We start from the raw sequence: 26,546 nt of genomic DNA, 5'->3' as shown, positions 1-26,546 counted from the left end.
GCACGGGCGACACCCCGCCCCGCGGAGCCGTGTGGCCCTGGGGCCAGCGCCGACCCGCCTTGTAAGGCAGGGTCCGCTCTCTGACGGCCTCAGTGCGCCAGGCAGCCCGGGAGGGAGGGGGCGGGGCGGAGCCGCCAAGAGAGTGCGGGGCGGGCCTGGGGGGGCGGGTCCGAGAGGGGGCCAGTGGGGGCTTGGGGGCGGGTCCTGGGCCGGGTTCTCCAATGGGAGCGCGGGGAGGGCAGGGCGTGGGGCGGACCGGGCGCGGAAACTGGGAGCCAGGGGGCGCGCCGGCGGGTCTGGGGGCGGGTCTGAGGCCGGGGGCGGAGCCGGCGGGCTGGGAGCTGCGGCGCGAGCGCAGGCAGGGTACCGGGTCGCTCGCGCGCGAGTTGCGGAGGCGCCGCCGCTGCAGTCGCCGCATCTCCGAGGTAAGGGGCCGCGGGGCTCCGTCCCGGGGCGCGGCGCGCAGGCCTCCCTGCTCCTCCTGCCACCTGCGCCCGCAGGCCGGGGCGCGCTACCCATTCCCGGCGCCCGCCCGCGCCCCTTCCCCGAGGCCCAGTGCGTCCGTGCGCCCCGCGCCCCGGAGCTGCCGGCTATCCGCGCGGCGCTCGGGCCCCCGTGGTTGCGTCCGGGCGCGGGTTTGGGGACGCGGGGGCGCGGGCTGGAGCGACCGGAGATGAAAAGGACAGGTTTATAATTGGGCCCTAAATGAGGCGCTTTGGCCTTTCTTCGCGTCGGTGCGTAACGCGACAGTGGAAGCCCCTTGCAGCCCCTTCCCTCTCCGTGTCCTGCTACATAAACACCGTTCACATGCCCAGGCCTGGGGTGGCGGCTGCCAGCGAGACGGCGGGACATTAGGGCTTAGAGGGTTTGAAATGAAGCCACTGTCATACAGCACGAATTTTAGGAGACCCAGGGCCACAGAAAGGGCCGTTTGTGTCCACGGGCCGAGAATGTACGTGATCCTCTGGCGAGAACTCGGCCGCCCCTCTCGGTCCGGCATTAACGTCGCCATATCGGTGCAGGTGAGAGGGTCAGGCCTACACTTTGCAAATCCAGAAGCATCCCCGGAGGGGTGTTCTGTTTTCTTATCGCATGTGGGCACATAACCCGGCAATCAAGATAAAGAGGTTGGCTGCCAGTGTATTTTTTCCACACGCCCCTGGGGACCAGTGCCCCGCCCTTGAAGGAGGATCCAGAGAAGCCCTTTATTCTGCGGTTTCAGTTATGTAAATGAAGCCTTGAAATGAGGTGGGAAGAAAACCTTCTCTGTGACTGCTGTGTTGATAGGCGTTTTGTGCTCTCTGATGATGGGACACTTTTTAGGCTAAGCTGGCTATGCTGTCATCCGTCTGTGTATTTACTGGCTAATTCATCTGACGTTTATAAACGATAAAAGACCTAGCTCCCATGGCCCCCACCACCACCTCCCAGGACTCCCTGTGGCCAGTCTCTCAGGGAGGGTGTGCTGGGGGTGGCCTCCCCAGGGCCTGGGCCAGCCCCTGCCGCCTAGGAGGTGATCAGAAAACCCTGACCCGAGCTCCAAGTGCACTAGGACCACATCCGGGATGGAGCGATGGGGCTGGGGAGGGAGAGCTTGGAGCGGGCAGGAAAGGGGGGAGGGGCGGGGCCTTGGGACAGGCGCCTTGCGAGTGCCTTAAACTGGACTCCATGATGCCTCCTCTGGCACCAGCCCCTGTTCCCACCACATGGTTGGAATCCCAGGGCTCAGTGATGAGCGATGGGGGAAGGGGGTGCTGGTGAATTTCCTGGGGGCATCTGCAGAATGTGTGCCACGCAAGGGTTCGTGCGTTTTCCTGGGGAAAGGGCCTCCACGACTTCCGGAAGGATCTGTGACTCAGAAAGGCGCCCTAATGTATGTACTACATTAAAAAATTCTTCTCCATCTTTTTGGAATGACGAAGTGGTGGAGATTAGAGGAAGCTGTGTTGGCCGAATTCTTATCTCCTCGGCGTTGTTTGGCTGAGATCTTCGTGAACCCTTTGAAGCTGCAATAAATAAGCTGTCTTAAGGATATACAAGGTTATAGATGCTCATTGTGGGGAATGTGCACATCACAGGAGAATTTCGTAAAGAAAATTAAAATCACTCGTCACTGGTTGAGGATTAAGAGAAAACCTTTGAGCAGCCAAACTGTCCTCCGGGGCCGCGTCCTCGTGGCTTCCCTCCCTGGTGGGCAGTGGAGCCGCTCCCTGCAGAAGAGGCTGAGAATTAGAAGCTTCCTCAGGGAGAGGCCTGCTGGCTTAGCGCCAGGGCTATTTATAGCTGGTGATGTTGCTGTGAGGCCAGAGGAGCACGTACGGGAGACGCCATCTGGGGCTACTGGGGCCATGAGGCACAGCCCCCACTGCACCTTGAAGTATCAGGGCCTCCCTGGGTCAGGAGGTCCGTGTTCTGGGCCCAGCCTGGCACCGTCTGGAAACCACCCCAGACCGTGGGTGCTGGGCACCGTGCAGAGGCCACCTGAGCCCAAAACCCTGGACCAGACAGATGCTGGGATTAGGCAGGAGAATTGACACGCGCCCAACTCCTACTGCTTCAGCAGCAGGTGTTTCCTGGGCAGGAAGGTGGGGAGCTGCCTGGGGGGCGCCCAGCGGCATCTGGGGCTCAGACGTGGTCTCCAGCGCCCCGTGTGGGCTTGCCGCACTCTTCAGCCCCTCCTGGGGAGACCAGCCTCCTCTCTGGGTGGGGAGGTAACCACGGTGTCACAACCCATGGAGTCCCCAAAGCCGGCACCCCCAGAGCCCACAGCGACCCACCACGAGCCCCAGCTCAGCAGAGCCTCTTCGGAGGGGGAGCGTCCTCAGCCGCATCCACATGGCAGCTCCTGGAAACGGCTTTGATTGGCCCTGCTGGGGTGACAGGGGAGGGTGCGGCTTCTGTGATCTGCAGCCCCCCGAGAAGGGCACATGGGGGAGGGGCAGCTCCCCACAGGGACGGGCACGCTGTCTCCAAATCTCGTTTGCTGACAGGGAAGCAAGGCTGTTTTGAGCTTGCAGATTTCCCCTTTAACTGTACGGGACGTGCAGTGACATGCAGTGAAGCTCAATTGTAATGTAATGTCTAAATGTCCAAAGGTAGGACCTTCTTTGGTGAAGAAATGTAGAAAGTCTTTCACGGGGTGTGAGGAAATGATGGTGTTCTGACTTCGGGACCAAGCCCAAGTGTGTCCTGCGACCCCCCCATTAGCAGGGGGAGCGTGAGCTCACCCTCCGAAGAGCACGTTCGTGCCCACTTTTCCTTTTCTTAATCAGATTTGTGAAAAGGAAGGACTGGTCCTTACCTTTTCTCAAGCCTAAAAGTTAAGAACACCTGGACCCCTTTCCTGCCCATCGCCTTGTGTCCCACGGCACAGTGTCCCCCTGTGTCCCCAGCATGTGCCGTGTCCAGTTGTCCCAGCACCGTCTCCCCTCTTTGGGCCACATTCCCAAGGTCTCATCCTGTAACCCTGTTGCACCCATTTGTTCAACAGGCATCAGGTGCCAGGTGAGCCCGGCCAGGTCAGCCCCAGGAAGCTCTCGCTCCAGCGGGAATGTCACAAAAGCCAGCATCCTCCGGGGGCCTCGTTCAGGCCTCACACTCCCACTGCCTCTGGGTGCGGGGGGCCGTGGGCCTCGGAGCCTGGGAAGGCGGTTGCCGCAGCTCATCTGGGCCTCGCCTCCCCCGCCCTGGCCCTGCTGGCTGCTCGGCCCCCAGGCCTCCGGAGGTCCCGAGGCCGCGCCTTCTTCCTCCTGCCAGGGGTTGTGGCTGCCCCCCCGCCCGTTCCTGGGGAGGGGCTCTGCTTTTGCTGTGGTTTCCTACCTGACCCTGTTCCCCCCGCCTCCGGTTTGGTGTTTAGTCTTCCTACCTCAGAGCACGTGATCTGCCATGCTGGCGCGTTTCGGGCAGTACCGCGTGGAGCCGGCGCACGCTCCGTTCCGTGAACCCGTCACCGTCCGCTGATCTCTTGTGTGGGCCACGGGCCTTGGGGTTATTTCCATCCTCTGGCGTGGCTGCCTGGAGCCCCCCTGCGTGTTCCTCGGAGAACACGCGCGAATGTTTCTGCTGGGCCCTCGGCGCCCCGTCTTAGCCGATGGGACCGGCGGCTCCCCGGAGTTGAAGCCCCTTGGCGGCCGCGCTCCACAGCCGCCGGCAGCGGGCAGGGCGCAGTGGCCTCCTGGTGGGTGGCCGTCTGGAGGGTGCGTGCCAGCGCCTGCGTTTCAGGCCAAGGTAACGAAGCCGGGCGTCCCCGCCGGTGACTGGGTGTCTGGATGTGCCGGGCCTGCTCGAGTCCCTCGCCCGTTTCTCTAGAGCTGTCTCTTTCTGGTGGATCCGCAGGGCTCCTTCTAGACTCTGGAGACGGCAATGTAAGAGACACCTTCTCTGCCCACAGCTGTCTTTTCACTCCTTAGTGCTGTATCTTCTGATGAATGGAAGTTCTGAGTTTTAATCTGGTACCATTTAAGAGTCTTTTCCTTTAGGGGTAGTGGGTTTTGTGTCCTGTGTAGAGAGTCTTTCCCACCCAGGACATCAGATGCTCTCAAGCATCCCCTTCCTGAGGCTTCATGATTTTGCCATTCCTGCTTCAATCTGTACCTGAATTAATTTCCATTTTTCTCCGTGTGTCTGTTCAGTCAGCCCGTCTTCTTTTGTTGAAAAAGTTTTCTTCCCCGCTTTTGCTGCAGGACCACCTATGTTGTCCACACTGTCTCTGCACCTGTGCGGGTGGACTGGAGGCTCTCTTCTGCCCGGTGGTTTATTTTCTGTCCTTGTACCAGGACCACACGCCACACTGGCTTCCTTTCCAGAACTTTCCATCGAGTCTCGAAACCGCTGGGCAAATCCTCCACCTGTTCTCCCTTCAAGATCGCTGGTTAATTCATGGTTCTTCGCCTTTTCGTGTGTATTTTACATTCAGCTTGTCTCGCTACCCAGACATGAACAGTGTTAGAATTTTTATTTGGATTAAATTAAAACTGTGCATGAATTTAGGGGTAATGGACATCTTTGTATTTCAGACTTAATCCATGTTCATAATATCACTGTTCTTTGAATAACGCTTCATGGTCTCTGTGTCAACGGTCTTGCACATCTTTTGTTAAATTTATTCCTAGGTAATTCATACTTCCTCACTTTTTTTTAAATGGTATATTTCTAAATACCTTTTATCGTCTGGTTTTGCTGCTACATTTTTGCATGTTGACCACGTATCCAGAACCCTTGCTAAACTCGTGTTGATTCTAATAGTTTTCCTGGGATCCCTTTGGATTTCGTATGTACGCAGTCATAGCAATGCAAATAATGCCAGTTTGTTTCTTCCTTCCTATGTTTATATCATATTTATTTCCTTTCCTTATCTTACCACACTGACGCAGTGAGTAGAAGTGGTGATAGCAGGCAAGCGTCTCTCTCTTACTCCAGTTTGAAAAGAAAACTTTTCAATATTCAAAGTGTGATGACTCTGTAGCTTTCCGTAGGTGCCCATTATCAAATTAAGGCATTTATTTCCTTTTCTAACTTGCTAAGAATTTTTACGGTGAATAAATGCTGAAATCCATCAGATGCTTTGGCTGCATTTATTAAGCGGATAATATGATTTTCGCTTTGTATTGTGTTATGTGATGAATTCTATTAAGTTACTGTTAAACGAACCTTGCACTCCTGGCGTAAACCAAACCTGATTATAAGGTATTGATCCTTTTTATCTATTACTGGATTCAGTTTGTTGATATGTTGTTTAGGGTTTTTGTATCTGTGTTTGTAAGTGAGATTGGCATAGATTTTTCTTTTCTCGTAACGCCCTTGTCAGGTTTTGGTACCAGGATTATTTTAGCCAGAATGAGTCGGGGTGGTGTGTTTCATCTTTACTCTTCTCTGGAAGAATTCGTGTAAGACTGACACTGTTTCTTCTTTCAATGTAAGGAAGAATCTGCTGGTGAAGTCATCCAGGCCTGGGGTTTTCTTTGTGAGAAGGGTTTTAAATAAGAATTCAAACCCTCAATAATTATAAGAATTAGTAATAAATACAAGAGCAATGATAAGAACATATTTCTTCTTGTTACTGTTTGGTAAAATGGCTTTTGTTTTCTTTTTAGGAATTTGTTTCATTTAAATTATCAAACATGTTGGTCTAAAATTGTTTATAATATTCTCTTATTATATTTTAATCCCTTAATATCTGTAGAGCTTGTAGGGATGTCCTCATTTTCCATTCTGATATTGGATACTTTTGACTTTCCCTTTTTTTTTACTTGATTAACGTCCCCAGTATTTATCAATTTTATCAGTGTTTGCAAGGCATTAACTTTCGATGTCGTTGGTCCTCTGTATTATAGATTCGTTTTCTTTTTTATTAATTTTTACTCTTATCTTCATTGTTTCTAACGCCTTTGTCCCTGATTTGCTGAGGTTTTTTCCTAACTTCTTAGATGTCAGCTTACCTCACATGTGATGGTGTAACCCACATACGATTTTCCCGTGTGTACACCGTGCACACGCACGTAGGTATGTACCTGTGCGCACACACACATTTCCACCACGTCTGGCTGTTTTCTTTTGGGTACTTCTGATCCACGAGTTCTTTCATCTGCTCTGCTGTGAAACCCCTCCACTGAGTTCTGAATTCTAGTTACTGTGCTTTCTAGGGCTAGAATTTCTAAGGTGTTCTTTTTTCAGATCTGCCTCCTGCATCCTTACAGCTCCCGTTCTTTGCGGGAATTCCTCATCTTGTCCTTTTCTTCTTTGCACACGGCGCGCACTGCCCACTTCTTCTTTGCACACGGTGCACGTAGTTACTTTGGGCTCAATGTCTGATCGAGCTCCAGTAACTGGAACCTCTCGTTGTTTCTGCTTCCTGTTGTTTCTGCAAGTTCTTGGCACTTGTTCCCCCTCTTGGGCCTGGTGTTTTTTTTTATCATGTGTGTATTGTGTTTTTCCGTCTCCAGTGGCCGTCTCCTCCTCAGGAGTGCTTGTGTGTGTCCTGCCGGTGTTTGGGGCACCAGCGATCCAGATCCCCGCATCCACGCTGGGGCTTGAGAGGAGCCGGCCTGACCGCCCCTGACTCCCGGGCGCCCGTCCGTCCACCCCCAGGGCAGGGCTGGTCTGTTCAGGGTACCCTGCCCTCCTGGGTGGGGGGCCTGGGGCTTTTCAGTCCCCGTGGTTGGTGGGAAGCCTCCCAGCTGTCTGGCGGGGGCGGGGAGTGAGGGCTGGGCTGCAGACCACTTCGGAGACCCTCGGGCTGCCTCTGGCTTTGCGCCTCACACCTGTGCCGGCTGCTGTCCTCTTCGGCTGCTTGGGGGTAGGAGAGGCTTCGCGGCCCGCAGGCGACGCTGTCCCCCACCTGCCAGCCGTCAGACCCAGGCAGCGGCCCTTCCCCGCAGGCCCCTCTGCTCTTCCTGGCCCTGCGGTTGGCTTCCCCGGGCCCCGGCCTGCCCTCCACGCTGTGGGCTCCTGAGAGGCCTGGCGCCAGGACCTGCCGTGCGGGCACGTGGTGACCGCAGGGCGCCTGCCGTCGGGGAGAGGCCAGGCCATCCGCGGGCAGCTCCACGTTCCTGGAGCTAACAGACTTCTCACGTGCACGCCAGCTCGAGGCCAGACCCTGTCTAAGGGGAGGGCCCTCTGCCCGCTCTCGCCTCTGGGTTCTGTGCCGCCGCCCAGGCTTCGCGCCTCTGGGCCTTTGCAGGCGTTTTTCTCCGGGGCAGGGACCCCCTTCTGGTGTCCCTGCTGTGTGCGGGTCCTGGGGCTGCTGTGACAAAGGACCACAGACTTTTCAATGAAAACTACAGAAATGTGTCCTCTTCCAGTTCTGAGTCCAGACTCCCAGTCCGAGATTGAGGTGTCGCGGGGCCGCGCTCCCTCCAGAGGCACCAGGGAGGGTCCCTCCTGCCTCTTCCAGCTCCCGGGGCTCCGGGCATCCCTGGGCTTGTGGCGACGCCCCTCCCGTCTTGGCCTCCGTCTTCACGTGGCTTCTCTGTGTCTGTGTGTCTCCTCTTCCTTCCCTTGTAAGGACACCTGTCAATGGACTTAGGGCCACCCTGGTCCAGAGTGGACCCATCTCGAGATCCTTAGTTTGATGGTGTCTGCAGAGACCCTTCTTCCAAACAAGTTCCTCCACCTTGCGAGGACGTGGACACACCTGGCTCGGGGCCACCATTCACCCACTACACGTGCCCTGCACAGGGCCCGCCTGACCCCAGGTTGGCTGCAGATGCCGTGTTCTTGGATTTTGTGAGAAACATTCTGACCAACAGTAGAGACCGGCCCTGGGACCGGGGGACCGGGGGGCCCATGATATGGTTCCTGGGAGGCCAAGGGCCCCAACGGAGTGAGTCCCCCGAGAAGCCCCAGCTTCGTGGTGACCCAGAGAAGTTCCTGCTGTCCGCATCGGTTCTTCTGAGGGGCTGGGGTGGCAAACCTGTCCTGGCCCCTTACTCCCCCCATCCCCGTCCCCTCCCCCGCCAGCCCGACCAGCAGGAGCCCCCAGGCCCGAGGGTGCGGCTCCCACGGTGATCTCACTGCAGGACGGTGCGGGACACAGGATGGCCACGGCCCCCAGGAAGGCACCCGCTCAGCTACCCACCTTCTTCCCTCTCGTCCCAGAGAAACCGCGTTTGACTTGGGCGCAGGGGACAGTGTGGCTGTGACTGTGGTTCCCAGGCTGCCCCGAGGGATGGCCTAGCCTCAGTGCAGGAGGTCCCAACCCCGCGGGCCTTTCCGGGCCTACGGCCTGAAGCGTGTGACCCGGGACCTGAGTGGCATCCTGCTTGGACGGTGTGGCCGCTCGTCCCGTCCTGTCGGGGCCCCTGCAGGGACCGTGAAAGGCAGCGCCGAGGCGGCAGGGCTGCATCCACGCCTGAGACTCCTGGGCCGTCTGCTCTGCGGGGCAGGCACTCAGAGACCGCTTTGTGCCCGCCTGGGAGGCTCCCGCTGCCTGGGACGAGTGGTCATTCACATCGAGTGCTGGGCAGCCGAGGAGCGGTGGCCGTATTATGATTAAAATGTGAACAGTTGCCAAAGGGCTGTGTTGTGTTCGAAGGGACTCTGGAATAAAGAGGCAGAGCTGCGGGCCGGCGGCCCAGGGGTGTGCAGGCCCGACGCCTCTGTTCCCGCTCGCGCTCTTCACTCGGCGGCTGTGCCTCTTCCAGGGGCTGCACCGAGGGCGAAGCTGGACCCCGACCTGGGGGCCTGAGCCCTGGTGGACGGAGGGGAGGAGGGGGAGGCGACGGCATCCATCCCCCCCCGGCTTCTGGCCGCTTGGTCTTTTGCATCTTCTGTCCTAACCCTCACCCGCCCACCTCATCTTGGTTGCGCGGGTACAGCGCGCCCACCCGGCAGGGGTCAAGGAGGTTCTCCCCGGGACCGGCTGACCAGGCGCCCTGGCCTCCTGTGCGGCCCCGGAGCAGCTGTGCCTGGGACTTAGCTGGGGGCTGCTGCAGTTATGCCCTCGCCCCTTCCGTCCGCATCAGTCCTGGGACCGGGCCTGGTGGGCTGAGCCGTCCGAAGGGGCTGGGCTGCCCTGGGAGGCACCTGCTTCCCCTGCACTCTCTCCTCCTCTCCTTCCCGCACTTGGCGCAGAGCCTCTGGGCTGCCTCCGCGCGTCCGGCGGCATCAGGCGAGCGGCGTTCTGTGGCCAGGCCCCTGCACAGCCGAGGTCAGGTGCGCTCAGCAGACTGTCAGCCCGGTCAGCGTCAGGCGCTCCGTCGAGGTCCAAGGAGGGCTAGTTTGTCAGATGCTCGGGAACCTGGCATTTCCAGGGCCCGTGTGGTTCTTGCGCGGAAGCAGGGTCTCAGCTGGACCCCAGGCCTCGGTATCACATCAGCGGGCGCAGCCACGGCTCAGGGACTTGGGCTCTCGGCCCTGGTGGAGGGTGCCGCCCCTGGGCCCAGCTTGGTGTAGACATCTGGAGGGCGCTGGCATCACGCCGGCCCTGAGAGCGCAGGAGGGCGGCACGTGGGGCGGGCCGACGGGGCCGAGGGCCAGGGACGCCTGAGGAGCTCGAGAGCCCAGGGCTCCCACCGCGGCTCGCGGCTCCAGAAGATTCCTTGCGGCGTCCGCTGTCCCGGGAGCCGTTTCCCACCTGCGGGCCGGTCTCCTGGTCCTGAGCAGCCTCTAGGACGAGGTCGGTGACAAGAACCCCAGTCGAGCTCTAGCGCATCATCAGCGACACCCCCAGGGCGCCCCGGCAGCCACAGCGCGCTGAGGCCTCTGGACCCCCTGGCTCCCCGACCCTTCAAGTAGGGGGCTCGCCAGTGGGGCGGCTGTGTTGCGGGGAGGTCCCAGACTTGGGGTGCGATGCCCGGTGACCCGGCAGAGCCCGTGGTGGGGTCCGGGCGCCGTGGCCGGGCCGTGTCCCGCGTTTCCCCCGTGCCGCCGGCCCAGCTCGCTCGGCGTGAGGTGGAGCAGGGTTCTGAGTTCCGGGAGGTTTGGCGTCAAGGAGGCCGGCAGGATGGGGCCTGAGGCCTGAGCAGCGCCCCCTCAGGGCCTGGGAGGTGGGGAGTCCCCTGTGCGGGTCCCAGCTCCCCGACATGCGCATCCTGTGGCCCACATCCTGCCCCCCAGAAGCACGCCACCCCCGAGCCCCCACCCCAGGCCGCCCTCCAGCGAGCCTTGGCCATCCTGGTGCACTCAACACCCGCCCGGGGCTTCGGGCCCAGAGGACCCAGGAGGTGGAAGGGGCCCCGGGGGCTGGAAGGCACCTGGATCCCAAGGGGCAAGATGCTTGAGGCCTGGTCCGATCGCAGGAAGTGTCTGCAGGTAGGGTGTAGATTATGGGCAGTATGAGGAGGGGCATTGGGAACGAGGGGCTGAGAGCTGGTTTGGGGGAGCAGGGGTTGGAGGTGCGTTCACACCTACGGAAGCAGGAACACACACTCCACCTCTAGTCTCAGTGCAGACCTGTGTTCTGCTCAAGGAAGGGGAACCAGGAGAGGCAGACTTGCTGTTGCCTTTAAAACAACACCGGGCCCAGCTTACATTTACACCTGGCCCAGCTCACATGCACACGTGGGCCAGCTCACATGCACACCTGGCTCAGCGCACATACACACCTGGCCCTGCCCACATGCACACCCGGCCCAGCTCACAGACACACCTGGCCATCTCACAGGCACACCTGGCCATCTCACAGGCACACCTGGCCCAGCTCACAGGCACACCCAGGCCCAGCACACAGGCACACCCGGGCCATCTCACAGGCACACCCGGACCATCTCACAGGCACACCTGGCCCAGCTCACAGGCACACCCGGCCCAGCTCACAGACCCACCTGGCCCTGTTGCAGGCACACCCGGCCCAGCACACAGGCACACCCAGGCCCAGCACACAGGCACACCTGGCCCAGCTCACAGGCACACCCAGGCCCAGCACACAGGCACACCTGGCCCAGCACACAGGCACACCTGGCCCAGCTCACAGGCACACCCGGCCCAGCTCACAGGCACACCTGGCCCAGCTCACAGGCACACCCGGCCCAGCTCACAGACCCACCCGGCCCAGCTCACAGGCACACCTGGCCCAGCTCACAGGCACACCCAGGCCATCTCACAGGCACACCCGGCCCAGCTCACAGGCACACCTGGCCCAGCTCACAGGCACACCTGGCCCAGCTCACAGACCCACCTGGCCCATCTCACAGGCACACCCGGCCCAGCTCACAGGCACACCTGGCCCAGCTCACAGACCCACCCGGCCCAGCTCACAGGCACACCTGGCCCAGCTCACAGGCACACCTGGCCCAGCTCACAGGCACTTGGCCCTGTTGCAGGCACACCTGGCCCAGCTCACAGGCACACCTGGCCCAGCTCACAGACCCACCTGGCCCATCTCACAGGCACACCCGGCCCAGCTCACAGGCACACCTGGCCCAGCTCACAGACCCACCCGGCCCAGCTCACAGGCACACCCGGCCCAGCTCACAGGCACACCCGGCCCAGCTCACAGATACACCGGGCCCATCTCACAGGCACACCCGGCCCAGCTCACAGGCACACCTGGCCATCTCACGGGCACACCTGGCCCAGCTCACATGCACACCTGGCCCAGCTCACAGATACTCCCAGCCCAGCTCACAGATACACCGGGCCCATCTCACAGGCACACCCGGCCTAGCTCACAGGCCCACCCGGCCCAGCTCACAGGCACACCTGGCCCAGCTCACAGGCACACCCGGCCTAGCTCACAGGCACACCCGGCCCAGCTCACAGGCACACCTGGCCCAGCTCACAGGCACACCTGGCCCAGCTCACAGATACTCCCGGCCCAGCTCACAGATACACCGGGCCCATCTCACAGGTACACCGGGCCCATCTCACAGGCACACCCGGCCCAGCTCACAGGCACACCCGGGCCAGCTCACAGGCACACCCGGCCCAGCTCACAGACACACCCGGGCCATCTCACAGGCACACCCGGGCCATCTCACAGGCACACCCGGCCCATCTCACAGGCACACCCGGCCCAGCTCACAGGCACACCTGGCCCAGCTCACAGACCCACCCGGCCCAGCTCACAGGCACACCCGGCCCAGCTCACAGGCACACCTGGCCCAGCTCACAGACCCACCTGGCCCATCTCACAGACACACCCGGCCCAGCTCACAGGCACACCCGGCCCAGCTCACAGATACACCCGGCCCAGCTCACAGGCACACTCGGGCCAGCTCACAGGCACACCCGGCCCAGCTCACGGGCACACCCGGCCCAGCTCACAGATACACCCGGCCCAGCTCACAGGCACACTCGGGCCAGCTCACGGGCACACCCGGCCCAGCTCACGGGCACACCCGGCCCAGCTCACGGGCACACCCGGCCCAGCTCACGGGCACACCCAGGCCATCTCACGGGCACACCCGGCCCAGCTCACAGATACACCCGGCCCAGCTCACAGGCACACCCAGGCCATCTCACAGGCACACCTGGCCCATCTCACAGGCACACCCGGCCCAGCTCACAGGCACACCCGGCCCAGCTCACAGGCACACCTGGCCCTGTTGCAGGCACACCTGGCCCATCTCACAGGCACACCGGGCCCATCTCACAGGCACACCCGGCCCAGCACACATGCACGCCTGGCTCAGCTCACAGGCACACCCGGCCCAGCTCACGGGCACACCTGGCCCAGCTCACAGATACACCCGGCCCAGCTCACAGGCACACCCGGCCCAGCTCACGGGCACACCCAGGCCATCTCACAGGCACACCCGGCCCAGCTCACAGTCACACCCGGCCCAGCTCACAGGCACACCTGGCCCAGCTCACAGATACACCTGGCCCAGCTCACAGGCACACCCGGCCCAGCTCACGGGCACACCTGGCCCAGCTCACAGATACACCCGGCCCAGCTCACAGGCACACCCGGCCCAGCTCACGGGCACACCCAGGCCATCTCACAGGCACACCCGGCCCAGCTCACAGACACACCCGGCCCAGCTCACAGGCACACCTGGCCCAGCTCACAGATACACCTGGCCCAGCTCACAGGCACACCCGGCCCAGCTCACGGGCACACCCAGGCCATCTCACAGGCACACCCGGCCCAGCTCACAGACACACCCAGGCCATCTCACAGGCACACCTGGCCCATCTCACAGGCACACCCGGCCCAGCTCACAGGCACACCCGGCCCAGCTCACAGGCACACCTGGCCCTGTTGCAGGCACACCTGGCCCATCTCACAGGCACACCCGGCCCATCTCACAGGCACACCTGGCCCAGCTCACAGGCACACCTGGCCCTGTTGCAGGCACACCTGGCCCTGCTCACAGGCACACCCGGCCCATCTCACAGGCACACCTGGCCCAGCTCACAGGCACACCTGGCCCTGTTGCAGGCACACCGGGCCCAGCTCACAGATACACCCGGCCCAGCACACATGCACGCCTGGCTCAGCTCACATGCACACCTCGCCCTGCTCACATGCACACCTTACCCAGCTCACAGGCACACCCGGCCCAGCTCACAGGCACACCCGGCCCAGCTCACAGGCACACCCGGCCCAGCTCACATGCACACCTGGCCCTGCTCACAGGCACACCTGGCCCAGCTCACAGGCACACCTGGCCCTGTTGCAGGCACATTGCTAACATGGATTCCCAGCTCTCCTGGCTGGGGGCACTGTGTGCTGATGGCACGCAGAAGCTGTGACTGTGGCAGATAGGGTCTGTCCTGGGTCACCTTTTCTATAGGCTTTTCTTCAGACAGTCGCGTCTTAAGGGCCTTGCCAGGGAGAATCATTCTGGAGACACAGGCCTCGTGGCGCCTTTTTGGGGTGCGGACAGCCTGTGAGGGGCTGGTGGGCCAGGGGATCACGTGGTGTCTGAAGATAGCTGGGCCCCCGTGGTGGGATGGTCCCTGGAGCCTGGTGGACACTCTGGGGCAGGCATCCCCAGGTCCGCCCGTCCTGCATCTCCTTCCACTCTGGTCTGTGAGCCCACCTTGCAGCTGCCCTGCTCTCTCCAAACCCTCATTTGAAAATGCAAATCGGTAATGCAGTCCATCCCCACACCCGCCGTGAATCCCTCATCAGTTCCCAACTCCGGAGCCCGCGGGGTCAGCCGTGCCTCAGCAGGGCCTGGCCAGGTGACACTCACACTGTTCCTCCACCTCACCTGCCCACCCACCTGTTCCTCCTACCCCTGGCCCAGGTCCCACCCCGGGGACCAGCTGCTGACAAGCGTCACGTGGAGGGAGCAGGGCCGGATCCCGCGGGGCCTCCGGCTTGCCGCGTCCACAGCCAGCCACAGCGACGCCTGGTCACGAGGTGCAGGCCCACACGTGGGTACTGTTCGTCCTCGATGGCTCCAACATCGGCTGCTCCCCCCACCGTCCTGCTTCTCCCCACAACAGGAAGTCACCTTGGAGAGCTTCCCATCTGCGTGTAGGGTCTCACTCCTGTTGTTTTTGTTAAAGTAATTTTCAAGTTACTTTATTAAGCTACAAACGTGGAGCCCAGGATGGAGAGCTGGCTCCTGGAGCTCATCACCACATCCCCAGTCGTGTCCCCCTGCCCTGAGCCCCGGGGTCCTGGACCGTCCTCACCAGCCACTGAGCCTCTTGAGCTGCACTGCCTTTTCTGTTTGGGGAACTTGTAGGTCCTGAGTTCAGCAGGGCCCTGCTCGGGACCCCCACAATGCCAGGTTGCCCACTTCCCCCCGCTGACCACTAGCCATGACTCTGGGGGTGGGTGTTGGTGCTCAGCTCCCGGCTCCCCAGAGCTGCTGGAGGTGGAGGGGTCTTCTCAGCCCCGTGGGGACCCGGGCCCAGCTTTGGGCATTCACTGGGCTCCTGACGCCATCAGCCACCCCCCCACCATGAGCCCCCCTACCCTGGGCCCGGGCCGCAGCCCCCCGGCCCTCGGAGTCTCTGCAGACCCCTGCTCTCGCCTGGGGCTTCCCTCTCCTACTAGACGTCTGTTCGGCCCCCTGGGTGGGGGGCACCCTGGTCAGCAGGCCGGGCCCTGAGGTGGGCGCAGCAGTGTGACCGTTCTGGATCCCTTCCCCGAGGATGGTGTCACCCCACCGATGCCCGGGAATGTGTCACTCGGGGAGCCCCCAGGAGGCTGGCTCATGCCTCCCTGTGCTGGAGGCTTTGACTGTCGGGGACTTGGCGGCCAGGGCGCCGGGGCTGGAGGGGCCTCGCCGTGTCCTGCAGCAGATGGACGCTTTGTCCCTGGCAGGCCACAGCCCCTGTCCGCGGGCAGCGGGGGCCTTGGGCAGCCGCCCGCAAAAGCAGGTGACCTCTCGCTGCTTCCTCCCAGTAGCATGGCTGACAGCAGGCCCAAGCCCCCCAAGCCCGCCAACAAGACGCCCCCCAAGTCCCCAGGGGACCCCGCGAAGGACAAGGCAGCCAAGAGGCTGTCACTGGAGTCGGAGGGTGCCAGTGAGGGGGCAGCCGCCGCGGGCCCAGAGCTCAGCGCCCTGGAGGAGGCCTTCCGGAGGTTTGCGGTGCACGGGGACACCAGGGCCACCGGGAAGGAGATGCATGGCAAGAACTGGTCCAAGCTGTGCAGGGACTGCCAGGTGATCGACGGCAGGAACGTGACCATCACCGACGTGGACATCGTCTTCAGCAAGATCAAGTACGTGTGCGCCTGGGACCAGGGGGGTGGGAGCGGGGCCCCGCGTTCTCTCGGGCGGCCAGGAGGCGACGCTTCAGGACGCCGTCCCCGCCCGGAAGAAGATGCCCGGGAGTTTGAACCAGAACACGCCCCAGTGGGGCCGGGAGCCCAGGTCAGGGACGCTGCCGCAGCCTGAGGGGTCTCAGGTGGCAGGGCCTGGCCCGTGGGGGGCTGCTGGGGGCAGGGCACGGGCCGGGAGGTGGGCGTCTGTGGCGCCGCTCCCCTCAGCTCTGGGGGACGTTCGCGTGTGAAGAGCGGGGGTGACGAACGGTGGGCACCGTGTGCTTGTCCGTGTGTGTCTGCACGCGTGTGCACACGGGCTCGGGCGTGTGGTCCGGGCATCGACGCGCCCCCTCCCCCTTCTCCTGCCCTTCACACCCTGTGACCACACCTTGAGGACAGCAACAGCGTCCCCGAGGCATCACGCAGACTCGCACACACGTGCACGTGCATGCACACACAGGTAGAACTCAGGGCTCCACTCTGCTGGTCGCGGCTCACCCGGAGGACAGACGCCCTGGACAGGCCCTGGAGACCCCGTGTGTGGAGGCACACGGGCCCTCCTGCGCCCCGGGAGAGGGAGCCCCGTCTGGTCCCGGTCCCGGTCCCGCTCTGGAGGGCAGGACGCTCCTCAGACACTCAGGGAGGAGGCTTGGCCCCTGGCGCCCAGGCACTACGGGGGCCCCACCTCAGGGCCCGGCTGCTCTGGGCCCCAGGGTCTCTGCCTCGGCTCGCTGGGCGCGGGCCGGCGCGGAAAGTGGGCGGCTGCGGCCCCGGCCCGGCCAGGGGTCGTGGTCAAGACAGAGTGAAGACCAGCCTGTGGCTACTCCCCCTCTGCCCTCCTGGACCTGAACTCCCTGTGGGGTCCCTGTGACCTGTGTCCCACTTGGGAGAGCCTGTTCTGGGGGAGGGTCCCCCGGACCTCCCAGCTGTGCAGCGGGGGACCTTTCCCTTGGGAACGGAGAGGGAGACAGTGCTCCCTGGAGGGGCCTGGGGGGGTGGTGCCCTGAGTCGGGTCGTGGGGTCCTGCAGGACAGGCTGGGAGCCACCGCTGGGGGACCAGGTCTGAGGAGCGTGGGGCGCGCGGGCCGTGGGACCGCGGCCGCTGCAGGTGGCAGCCGCGGCAGAAGCGCCTCAGCTCCGGGAGCCGTGGGCGCGGAAGCGCACGGGTCGCCGACGGCGACGGCTGTTTCTGTTTGGGGCGGTTGCCATGGCGCCGCAGCCCTGCCGCCAGCGCGGTATCTGCAGCCTCTGTTTAGGCCCGTCGTCATGGGAGCGCTTGTTTGTTTGCGTGTTACTATGTGTTAAGTTTTAAACAGGCTTCTCGCAGCTCTTCCCCAGGCCTTGATTGAAGACTGCTGTCTCCGGGACCAGGGCTGCCCCCGGCCCCAGGGCGGGAGGAATTAACTCAGGACCCCGTTCCCATAAGTCCCGCCGGGGGTCTGTGGGCCGCAGGGTCCCCTGCGTGTGTGCCCAGGCGGGAAGGCCAGAGGCGGAGGGGGGCTCTGCTGGCCTTCCTGGCCCCCACTCGCCGGCTTCCTGGCCAATGGTGGCGTTTCCCGTGACTCTGGAGCCCTGTCTGGGCTGCAGGTTAGGAGCACGCATGCCGGGGCGGGGACGCGGCCCATTCTTGCCGCACGGGCTGCGGAGGAAACCTTCTGAAGCGCAGAGCTCGGCGCATCGGTGCAGAGACCCAGGCCGGGCGGGATGCCTCGGGAGCGGCGGGCAGAGCCGGGTGCGCTGTGCGGTCCCGGGCACGCCAGCGGGGCCCAGCGCCCGCTCAGGGCCTGACGCCCGCCCCTGCCCTGCCCCTCCCCGCAGCCTGGTGGGTGAGGCTGCGGCATTCGGGGCCCTGGTCCCAGCACGTGCTTCCAGCTGTGGCGTTGGGGGTCTCACAGTGTCCTCCGTGGGGGCCTCTCCCGGCCACCCGAAGCTGTGCAGGGCATCCAGCGGCTTCTGCCCTGGCCTCCTTGGGGCCTGCCTGGCGTGTCTACAGAGGGCCAAGGCTTGGGGGGCAGGAATCGGGCAATTCCGCCCATGCTGGCTCCTCAAACCGCTGATATCGGTGTTGGACGCCAGTGCACACAGGCCTTTTGATGACCTTCCCCAAACACCCAGAAGTGGTTTCAATGACCTCAAGTGCATCTGTCCCCAGAACCCATCCCTGAGCCTCCAGCCTGCGTTAGGCCCTCGCGAAGTCAGGAGGAACTTAGGACGCTCTTTCCTGCTTGGGGAGTAGCTGACTGTTGGGGTCACAGCTGCCCTTCAGGCGGCCGGCCTGGAGGCCTCCAGACATGGGTGTCAGCAGCCTCCTTCCAGGTTGCCAGCAGCGTGGTCCCTGGGGCCCAGGAGCAGGGGGCTGGCGTCTGCCCGCTCCCAAGGCCTGGTACCAGACGTGTGGGCAGCTGCCACAGCACACTGCATCCTCACACGGCATCCAGGTCCTCCAGACAGCGCTCCCGTGGCAACCCGCACAGCCCCGCTGGCCCAGGGTCTGATGGGAATATCCCAGAGGCTCCCTCCTCTGACCCTCGTTGGTGCCTGAGTCTCCCCCTCCAGATCCCACTTCCTGCTCTCTGGACAGGTCACCCAGGTCCCAGCTTCTGCTGCTCAGGGGAGCCTGGGAGTCAGCTTTCTCCAGCCCCCAAGTGGCATGTTATCTGTGGTCCAGAGGGGGCCCCTTGCTCCGTCCTAGGACATGTTAGCCAAAGTCCAGCTGCCTTCATGACGCTGGCCCTGGAGACACAGACCTCTGTCCTCGGAGGGCTGCGCTGCCCACCCTACCCCCCACCCCGCCCAGATCCCTGGCATCGAGTGCCCCTGGTGAACTTCGGGAGTGGCCGGGCTCAGCCCTCTGCCTGCCCTGTGTTGGGCCTGGAGGTCTGGGGACACAGGGCCTGGGAAGCACAAGCCACGGGGCCTCGTGTGTGACCAGTGACCCCATTACTGCTGGGCCAGCTTTCTAGCAGAACAACAGCCTTCTGAGCAGGGCACTGGTTGGCCCCAGCGCTGAGCCAGGAGGAGGGGGGGTCTGGTAGGGGGACCCCCTCCAGTTCTGTGCGCTCTGGAGAACAGGCTCCCTGTGTGTGGGGAGCCGTGTAAAGTGATCACGTGTCTCCAGGGAAGAAGCTGGCAGTGTCATTCGAGAACTCCCCAGGGACTGCTTCCAGCGGGGGCCACGGGGCCCCCTGGGGAAAGCTCCCTGCCAGCCCAGCCCGGGCTCTGAGACCCTGCCTGGCGGTCACGGTGGGGACACGCGGGGACACCCGGCCCCGCCAGGTGGAGCAGGCAGGTCAGCGCCCTGGGCCCGCACGCCCACTCCATGTGAATGCGGCCTCTGATGGAGGCCCCGTCGGCCACGCCCCCGCCCCCAGCCCGAGTGACTCACACTGGTGGTGCCTGGTGGCCCAGCAGCCGGTCACCAGGCTGGCAGTCAGGCCTGGCGTCCGTGAATAGAGACAGGAGCGCCTTGGACAACCCAGGACAAACAAGCGGGGCCCCGCGGCCGTCGCGGGTCAGCAACCAGCAGGGATGCCAGGCTCCCCGCCCCGACAAGGCCAGGACCACGCTGCCCGGGACAGCTGGGCCAAGGGATCCCCCCGGCCCAGCCCACGGACCTCAGAGCCGCCGTGGCGTCGCAGGCAGGCTTTGAGGGGTGGAACCCACCGCCGGACACGGGGGCTCTGATGAGGCCTGCGGTGCAGGTGCCCCTCCCGACAGCCGTCCAGGCCTCTCGGGCTCCGCTCACCACCCGCCACGTGGCCTCGCTGGTGCACGACTCGGTCGTCCTCCCCATGGCCCCTGCGGCTGTGTCCTCCCTCCGCTGTCTCCCGACCCTGGGCTGGCTGGTCAGCACGTCCCGTGTCCGCAGGCTCACGTGTCAAGTGCCTGTGAGTCCCGGCATGCACAGGGGACGTCCTGAGGCATGTTTATCGCTTACCGCTGGGCTGTTGGAGTCCTGGTGACTGAACAGAACCCACGAATAGGAGAGCAATACACACGCACAGGTTTACGTGCGAGTGAGACCCAGGAGGGGTCGCGGGGTTGTGCGTGGGCTGCCAGCCCACCTCTGGGGGATGCTGCCGCCTGCACCCTTCCACACCGTGGTGTCCTTTTATCTGGCTTACTTCCACTGTCCCAGTGGGTGTGCGGCAGGGCCACATCCCGGTTTAACCTGATTTCCCCGGTGCCCAGTGACGTGGAGCGTCCTTCACGGGCTGGTTTGCACTTGTAGATCTTTGACAAAGTGTCCGGTTCAAATATTTTGCCCAACTTTTGTGGGTTTTTTTTGGAGTACGCGGGCCTCTCACTGCTGTGGCCTCTCCCGTTGCCGAGCACAGGCTCAGGACGCGCAGGCTCAGCGGCCATGGCTCACAGGCCCAGCCGCTCCGCGGCATGTGGGATCTTCCTGGACCGGGGCACGAACCTGTGTCCCCTGCATCGGCAGGTGGACTCTCAACCACTGCGCCACCAGGGAAGCCCTTGCCCAACTTTTTACATTGGGTTTTTTTCTTGTTGTTGAGGTATGAGTTCTTTGTGTATTTCCGATACAAGTCCTTTATCAGATTTCTCCATCTGTGACTTGCCTTTTACTTCTCTTAACAGTATCTTTTGAAGAGCATGGTTTTAAAATTTTTGGTCAAGTCCAGTTCATTGTTTTTCTTTTATTGGCTGTTTCTGGGGGGTCGTTCCTGAGAAAATCTTTGCCTAAGCCAGGGTCACGAAGAGTTTCACTGGGATACTGATCCAGAAGTTGGATGGTTCGGGGTCTATGAGAAATGCAGGACTGTGGGCCAGTTGAGTTAACCTCGTAGACGGCGTGGGGCACAGGCCAGGCCCTTTCCTCTGTGCAGAGCCTCCGGCCGCTGAAAGGACAGTTCCACCTGCACTCATTGGCTTATGCAACCTTGTCAAAAACCCTTACACGTGGCCTGTTTCTGACTGTCCTGTGGCCGCTCTGCGGCCGTCCCTGTGGCTTTGCGGCCGGTGCTGACGTGGGGGCAGCCCCCTCCCACTCTGCCCTCGCCTCTCCAGCCGGTCCCCTGGGTGCCGTCGGCTGCACTGTCTCGACCCCTTGGCTTCTGCAGGCAGCCTTTCTGTTGGTCCCCGGGCACCTCCCCCCACCTCCTCTTACTGTAGAACATTGACAGCCTCACCGGATGGATTAGCTGGGGAAGATCCAAAGTGGCAGAAGTGTTTTTCAGTTAAAATTCGTGGAGAGCAAGAGCCAGTCTAGAGCCATTTTGAAATTGTGAGAATGGACTTCCCTGGTGGCACAGTGGTTGGGAATCCGCCTGCTAACGCAGGGGACATGGGTTCGAGCCATGGTCCGGGAAGATCCCACATGCCGCGGAGCAGCTGAGCCTGTGCGCCACAACTACTGAGTCCACGCGCCTGGAGCCCGTGCTCCACAATGGGGGAGGCCACTGCAATGAGAAGCCCCCGCTCACCACCGCAACTAGAGAAAGCCCGCGTGAAGCAACGCAGCCAGACAGGGAGGGAGGGAGGGAGGAGAAAGAGATTGCGAGAATGACCTACCAGGTCCCGGGCAGCCGTGGGATGCCTCCGGGGGAGGAGCTGCTCCCGGGTCCCGGCTGTGCCCCAGGGAGGCGGCCCCCAGTCCTGTCCCCGAGTGGGGACCGTGCCCCCCACCCCCTGGCGACCCCGCGCAGGCCGGTGGCCGCAGCCAGGACTGCGGCTGCCTCTGTGCCATGGGATCTGACGTGCTTTTCACCCTGACTTTCCCTCTGACGGAGGCCACACGCTCGCCCGCTTTAGAACCAGACCAGGATGTGTTTTGATGTCAGTCGTTCATAAAGGATGTGCTTCCTTTCAACTTTGTTCCAAGACGATTTATATTTGCTGCCATTGCCGATGGCAACCGACTATTGGGTGCAACGCTGCAGACCAGGGCGGGGCAGGGGCACGTTCTGTGTTTTAATGGCAGACTCGCTCTGGGCTGTGGCAAAGAGGTGGGGTGAGGGGTCCCCCGATGTCAGCGGGGCCCTGGGTGGGGCGCGGGTCCCAGCCCAGTGACTGCTCAGCGCCTCCTCCCCGTGCCTGGGCCCGGTGGGCGCCCCCTGAGCCCCCTCTCCCTGCAGGGGCAAGTCCTGCAGGACCATCTCATTCGAGCAGTTCAAGGAGGCACTGGAGGAGCTGGCCAAGAAGAGATTCAAAGACAAGAGCAGCGAGGAGGCCGTCCGAGAGGTGCACCGGCTCATCGAGGGCAAGGCCCCCATCATCTCGGGGGTGACGGTGAGTGTGGCGGGCGGGTCTCGGGAAGGAGGCAGAAGCGTGGTTCCCGGGCGCCGGCGGCCCCCGTCCGCGGTCTGGGCCCCTGGGCTGGACTCGCCCTGGCGGCTTCCCTAACCTCGTTCCCCGCTCTCTTGCAGAAAGCCATCTCCTCGCCCACCGTGTCGCGGCTCACGGACACCACCAAGTTCACGGGCTCCCACAAGGAGCGCTTCGACCCGTCGGGCAGGGGCAAGGGCAGGGCGGGCCGCGTGGACCTGGTGGACGAGTCGGGCTATGTGCCGGGCTACAAGCACGCCGGCACCTACGACCAGAAGGTGCAGGGGGGCAAGTAGCCGGCGGGGCCTTCTCCCGTCGTCCGGTCCCCCACCGCCTCACACTTCGTTACATTCCTGTGCTTTGCAGGCAGGACTCGGACCCGGGGCTGGGCGGCCGCGGAGGCTCCAGGCCTGCCTCCCTCCCACCCGGGCCCGCACTCCCCTCCACCCCAGCTTTGGCCCCGACTCACCTTTCCTAACACACCTGCCTCGTGCCCGCCAGGAAGTGGGCAGATGGCCCTTTCCAAAGTGTCTCTCGGGGCCAGACCACACTGGCCACTGGTTTGCAGCAAAGGGGGCGTTTTAAAGGAGCTGGTGGGCAGACCCTGTCGGGGCAGTGTTGACCCGCAAGCGCCAAGGCACCCACCAGCAGCACCGATAAAGCAGAGGGAGCCCCAGCCAGGGCACCGTGGGGCCCGGAGAGCGCCACGGAGGTGTGGGAGGCGGGCATCGCAGTGCACACTTGCACACCCAGCACACAAACACACCCACGCATGCGCGCACACACCGCACACGCACGCACGCACATGCGCTCAGACGCACAAACCGACCGCCAGGTCTGCGTTGAGGGCGGGCGCCGAGCTGAGGGCTGCCGTGCAAAGGAAGAAGCCTCTGTCGACCAAAGTGACTCCAAGTGTGACGTCACAAGATTTTAAAATGGAAACTAAGGGCAGTTCATTTCACTTCTCTGAGAAGAAATAGGAAACAGTGATGCATGTTTATTCTCAGAACGGCTCAGGGAAGACTTAGAATATCCCGTCTCTGTGACTCCCTCCCAGCGGCCCCTGTGTCCCCGCCCCGACCCGGGAAGACCCCGGGGGCCCTGGGCTAGAGGCTGCGGGTAGTGCGACGGCTCTCTCCTTGTTCCTCTGGCCTCTCTGGAGCCTCCGTGAGCGGCCTGCCCTGTCCTCCCCGCTCAGGAGTGCAGAAACCGCAGGGCAGGACCAGGCCAGGGGAGGGCCCGAGGCCGGTAGCATCTGCGGGGTTTGGTTTCTCTGAGACGCCGGGGTGGGGGTGGGGCTCCTGCTGTCACAGTGGGCCTTTGGCGGTGTGTCCCTTTGCATGGACATGGCCACAGCCCGGCGTGTAACCCTCTGGACCCTGTGGTCCTGGTTTCGGTCCCGGGGAAAGCCCATGGCAGCCCCCAGGGATTGCTTCCCGGGAACCCAACCGCCCTGCCACTATCTGTCCTGTGTCCAGCGCAGCAGGCCGGTGAGGGGCACCCCTCCATGGACACACGGCCTGGCCCACGGCACAGGTGGCCGTGAGAAAGGCCAGCACTGCCACGGCAGGCACGTTGGTCACAGCTGGACCTGGGACACCTGCCCACCCACACAGAGGGGCTCAGGCCAGCGCTCCCAGCCGACACGGCCCCTCGCACGGGGGGCTCCCCCGGGATGGCGGTGGCCTCTGCGGGCAGCTCCGTCTTGAGGCACCTCACCGCGCGATCACCCAGGAAGTGACGGAGCACAGGCATCCGGGGCTCACTGCGAAGATGTGAATCGCTGCCGTCTAGGAAGTTTCTAAAACTTGGGGATCCGAAGCTGCCCGGCCAGGCCCCCAATCCGCCACCAGGAAACAGGCCCGAGGGCTGAGGGAAGGCAGGCAGGAGGCCGGCCCCGCCCCGGGCTCCTCTCCTCCCTCCAGAGGCAAGAGTCACCTGGGGAATTGCGTCTGCAGAGAACTCTGAACGTGCAGAGTGTTTGTGGGCACTAAGCTGATCACAGATGGCAAAGCCCGTGTTCCAGTGCCAGCCGGTTCCTCTCCGTGGACTCGGGACAGGACTCCTCCCCAGACCCATCCTCTGCCCAGCTGCCGCGGGTCTCCGCCTGCCTGACAGCCCAGCGCCCCGCACAGCCGTCCCGCGGCAGGACTCTGGGGTCCAGCCCTCCCAGCCAGTCAGGGGCTGGCCTGCCCAGGAGCAGACTGCCCAGGAGCAGACGGGAGGCGGACTGAGCAGAAGAAACCACACCAGTGGCGTCCTGGGACGCTTCCTCACGCTGCCCTCCTCGCCCTGGGGCCGGGCTGCGGGGCCGACACTACCCGCAGCAGGAAACCCATCTTCCCGATGGCTACGGCGGCACCTCCCCCTTGGGTTAAGGAAAGTCTAGCGCACACAGCTGCCCCCGTGGCCGGCCCCGCGCTCGCGGGCTCCCGAGCTGCGGAGGCCGAGGCGTCTGGCTGGGTCTCAGGTGTCCCCAGCCCGCCTGAGGCCTCCTTCCCAAAGGGTAGCCCTGGAAACACATCTCCCCGCTCAGGGCAGGAGGAAGCGGTGGCCCCCTCCCCGTCGGCTCCGTCACGGCATCTGTGTGTAGCCCAAACACAGCACGGCGCTCGGGCTCCAAGCTCTGCACAGACACACGTGCCTCCCTCAGGCTCTGAGTGCTGTGGACAAACAGGCAGGTGTGCGCCTTCGCTGCATGTTCTATGCAACACCCATTCGCTTCTACTAACTGTGGTTAACTAGAAACTACGTGTCTCTCTGTGAACGAAGGAAACTGCACAGCAAGCCCAGCAGGAAGCAGGGGCCCATGGTCAGGGTGCACCACGCTGACAGCGCCGAGTGCCGGGACAGCAGAGCGAGCGTTGGAGGACATCGTGCCACAGTACTTATTTATTTCTATTTAATGCTGTAGGATGAGCACCTAGGCGGTGGTCAGTTCACCAGAATTGAAGTTCAAATTACGTACGTTTAAAATATAGGAAGAGATCTATATTTATACTGGAGTATTTTTACACCTCGAGTATCCTCAGTCTTAAGGTTTGAGGCCAATGAAAGTTACAGTCAGGAAGAGGCACGGGGAGCTCCAGCGGCATTGCCTAAGCTGCGCTACGTCCACGCCCCAGTGGCCGAGAGCTCAGGGCAGGCCGAGGCGTCCCTCTGAAGCGCCCAGCGGACAGAGGCTCACACACCCGAAGCCTGGGCCTGCTCAGCCACCGGCTGCCGCGGATCAAGCCTCAAGGGCACACGGCCCTGCCGCGCACCGCGCACCGCCCGTGGCTGCTTCTGCGGCTACGCCGGCGGCAGGGAGATCGGTCACAGACGCCACGGCCCACGAACCCTGCAACAGCCACTGCCTGGACCTTTAGGGGAGGCTGCTGCTGCTGTCCCCACCCCTGAGGACCCAGCAGGCTCCCTCCTCTGGGAGTGTTCCCGCGCGAGCTGGCACACCCCGTCCCACAGTGCACGCAGGTGGGGACACCACTGTCACCTGTTCCGTCCACTCAGGTTGACAATTCAGCTGTACTGTGAAGTCGCCACAAGGCTAGAACGTCCTTGGAACTCGGACCCTCAGTAGCTTCCCTCCGCTGACTGACTACTGAGCCCTCTGTGAAATCCCGTGGCTCGGGTGTGGCCTTTGTCCGTGGGAGTGGAGAGTGTGGCCGGTGGTGGCCCCGGGCACTCCTGGGAGGTGGTCGCCCTGCACTTTGAGATGCTTTAGTTAACTTTCTTCCCCAAACCAAGCCAAACAACAAAGGAGATGCACATAACTCAAACTTGAAAGGGATCATATGCTACTAGTTTGTACTAAGTTTTTTTCAGGAAAGGGAAATAAATGTATATATAGATGCGATCTATTTTTGCACTGTTTTCTTACTGTTAGGGAGCGATGAGGGCATCACTTTGCAGTGTGATGGGACAAGCAGTGTGGGCGTCACGGGTGCTCTGACTCAGAACCACACTCACCAGGAACTCTGGGGGCGTCTGTAGGGCCGAGGCGTGGTGTCACCTGTCAGTCGCGGGGCAAGGCCTGGCTTGCAAACCTGTGATGGAACAGCCCCTGTCTGTCTGCAAACCTCCTCGTGTGTTCCCTGTTGTTAACACTGTGTCAGATTGGTAAAGTGACAAATAAAGGTGTTGAATCGTG

The 26,546-nt window shown here is 62.6% G+C and overlaps 1 protein-coding gene across 2 annotated transcripts; it reads left to right on the top strand.

Moving 5' to 3' along the window:
- The first annotated feature begins 323 nt into the window (after positions 1-323).
- Positions 324-26,546, top strand: TPPP (tubulin polymerization promoting protein). 2 transcript variants are annotated; one of them, XM_019951128.3, is made up of 4 exons: positions 324-425; positions 15,752-16,069; positions 22,210-22,363; positions 22,501-26,546. In XM_019951128.3, the coding sequence occupies exons 2-4, from the start codon at positions 15,753-15,755 to the stop codon at positions 22,693-22,695; spliced, it is 666 nt and encodes a 221-aa protein (XP_019806687.1). In that variant the 5' UTR covers positions 324-425; position 15,752; the 3' UTR covers positions 22,696-26,546. The 2 variants fall into 2 exon arrangements, with proteins under 2 accessions (XP_019806687.1, XP_019806686.2); XM_019951127.3 differs by having other exon boundaries at positions 331-425; positions 15,749-16,069.

The sequence above is a fragment of the Tursiops truncatus genome, chromosome 3, assembly GCF_011762595.2.
Source record: "Tursiops truncatus isolate mTurTru1 chromosome 3, mTurTru1.mat.Y, whole genome shotgun sequence".
Classification (NCBI taxonomy): Eukaryota; Metazoa; Chordata; class Mammalia; order Artiodactyla; family Delphinidae; genus Tursiops; species Tursiops truncatus.
The sequence above is the reverse complement of the archived record's forward strand: the minus strand, read 5'-3'. Positions and strand labels throughout refer to the sequence as shown.

What these genes read in the sequence shown, in the direction of transcription:
- TPPP (XM_019951128.3), top strand. Translation starts at nt 15,753, where the DNA reads ATGGCTGACAGCAGGCCCAAGCCCCCCAAGCCCGCCAACAAGACGCCC. An exon ending in ATCGTCTTCAGCAAGATCAA is followed by an intron (nt 16,070 to 22,209) that starts GTACGTGTGCGC and finishes CTCTCCCTGCAG; the next exon opens with GGGCAAGTCCTGCAGGACCA. An exon ending in CCATCATCTCGGGGGTGACG is followed by an intron (nt 22,364 to 22,500) that starts GTGAGTGTGGCG and finishes GCTCTCTTGCAG; the next exon opens with AAAGCCATCTCCTCGCCCAC.